Below are 1,148 nucleotides of genomic sequence, written 5' to 3'. Positions count from 1 at the left end.
ACCCAGATGGCCTGGGACGGTCCAGGTGCCATCATTAATACTGCCTTCTATTCACAAATGAAACAATCATACTTCTTTGGATGATGCTTTTATAGGGACACTCTGTCTTGACCCTCCCTCCTTAGCAATCATCACTGTTTGACAGTTTTATATATTTTTTTTCTTTATAGATTAGCAATTTTTATGTAAAAAGGGTACCATTCCATCTTGTCTTTTAAGAGTGAGAAGAAAAGGAAGCAAGATGCCTCTTCCCTCACTAACTGGACCTCAGCCACCCTAGGCCATCTGGCCCCCTTGGTCTGGGGAGCCTTGAGTGACTGCCCGCCGCCCTGTTGTCTGGGAGAGGGCCAAGGGACACAGGGACACGCACGTACCATATACAGAGGCCGGCTGCGCTGCTGGATGCAGTCCGTGTAGAACACCACAGCGGCCCGCCGGAAAATTCCCCAATCTGCTGATGACACAATCGCATGGTGAGAAGGCTTAGTCACTGGTAATACAGAACACTCCACTGTGGCCAGAGCTTTTGTGGCCAGGATGAAGTTGTCCTCACCTCATAAAAGCCATGCTTTGCACCTAATAGGTCAGTAATAAATACTTGCTTTAAGAAATGCACCACCACCCCCACAGCCACCAGGGATTTCATGACAGGTGTGCCTCATCCGTGCGACATCCCACAGAAAGGCAAGCAAGATGGACACGGGACAAGCACTCACAGATCACTCGGGAAGCTGGCCAACCCGCCTACGGTCTCCTGTGGCTAAGTTTCCCTCTGTTGATGGTTTACTCTAGTGCTGTTTTCTTTACAGCAGAGATGTGATGGGGCCTCTCAAAAGTCACCTTAAAACATCTGCTCTCTCTAGACCATGGGAAATCGTAGCTTGTGAAAATTCAAATTTGTATTTCTCAGTGTGGTTAAAAGTCAGTAAAAATTAAACCAGGGGATACTGGGGACTATTGAGCATGTCCAGAAAGGCTGAATGTGGATTGAAACAATAGTCAAAGGAACATACATGGGAGAGAGAGAGGGGGGAGCTTTTTTTTATTTAATGCAATCCTTCAAAAGGATGGTATGAAACACAGTGAGTGTGCATGTCACAATTGTTATATAAACACGTCCAGAGCCCCAGGTGGGGCCGTCCTGTGAG

General features: G+C 47.2%; 1 protein-coding gene across 1 annotated transcript in view; it reads right to left on the bottom strand.

Moving 5' to 3' along the window:
- SIDT1 (SID1 transmembrane family, member 1) overlaps window positions 1–1,148 on the bottom strand; it is a gene marked incomplete at its 5' end in the record, with an annotated part of 109,248 nt that overhangs the window by 13,677 nt on the left and 94,423 nt on the right. Inside the window, one exon of the mRNA XM_010845416.1 lies at window positions 375–451. Within this exon, the coding sequence (XP_010843718.1) occupies window positions 375–451 (77 nt within the window). The remainder of the gene's footprint in view (window positions 1–374; window positions 452–1,148) is intronic.

This window comes from Bison bison, unplaced genomic scaffold (assembly GCF_000754665.1).
Source record: "Bison bison bison isolate TAMUID 2011002044 unplaced genomic scaffold, Bison_UMD1.0 scf7180017864215, whole genome shotgun sequence".
Classification (NCBI taxonomy): Eukaryota; Metazoa; Chordata; class Mammalia; order Artiodactyla; family Bovidae; genus Bison; species Bison bison.
Note: the sequence above shows the minus strand (reverse complement) of the source record. Positions and strands in the feature narration are given on the sequence as shown.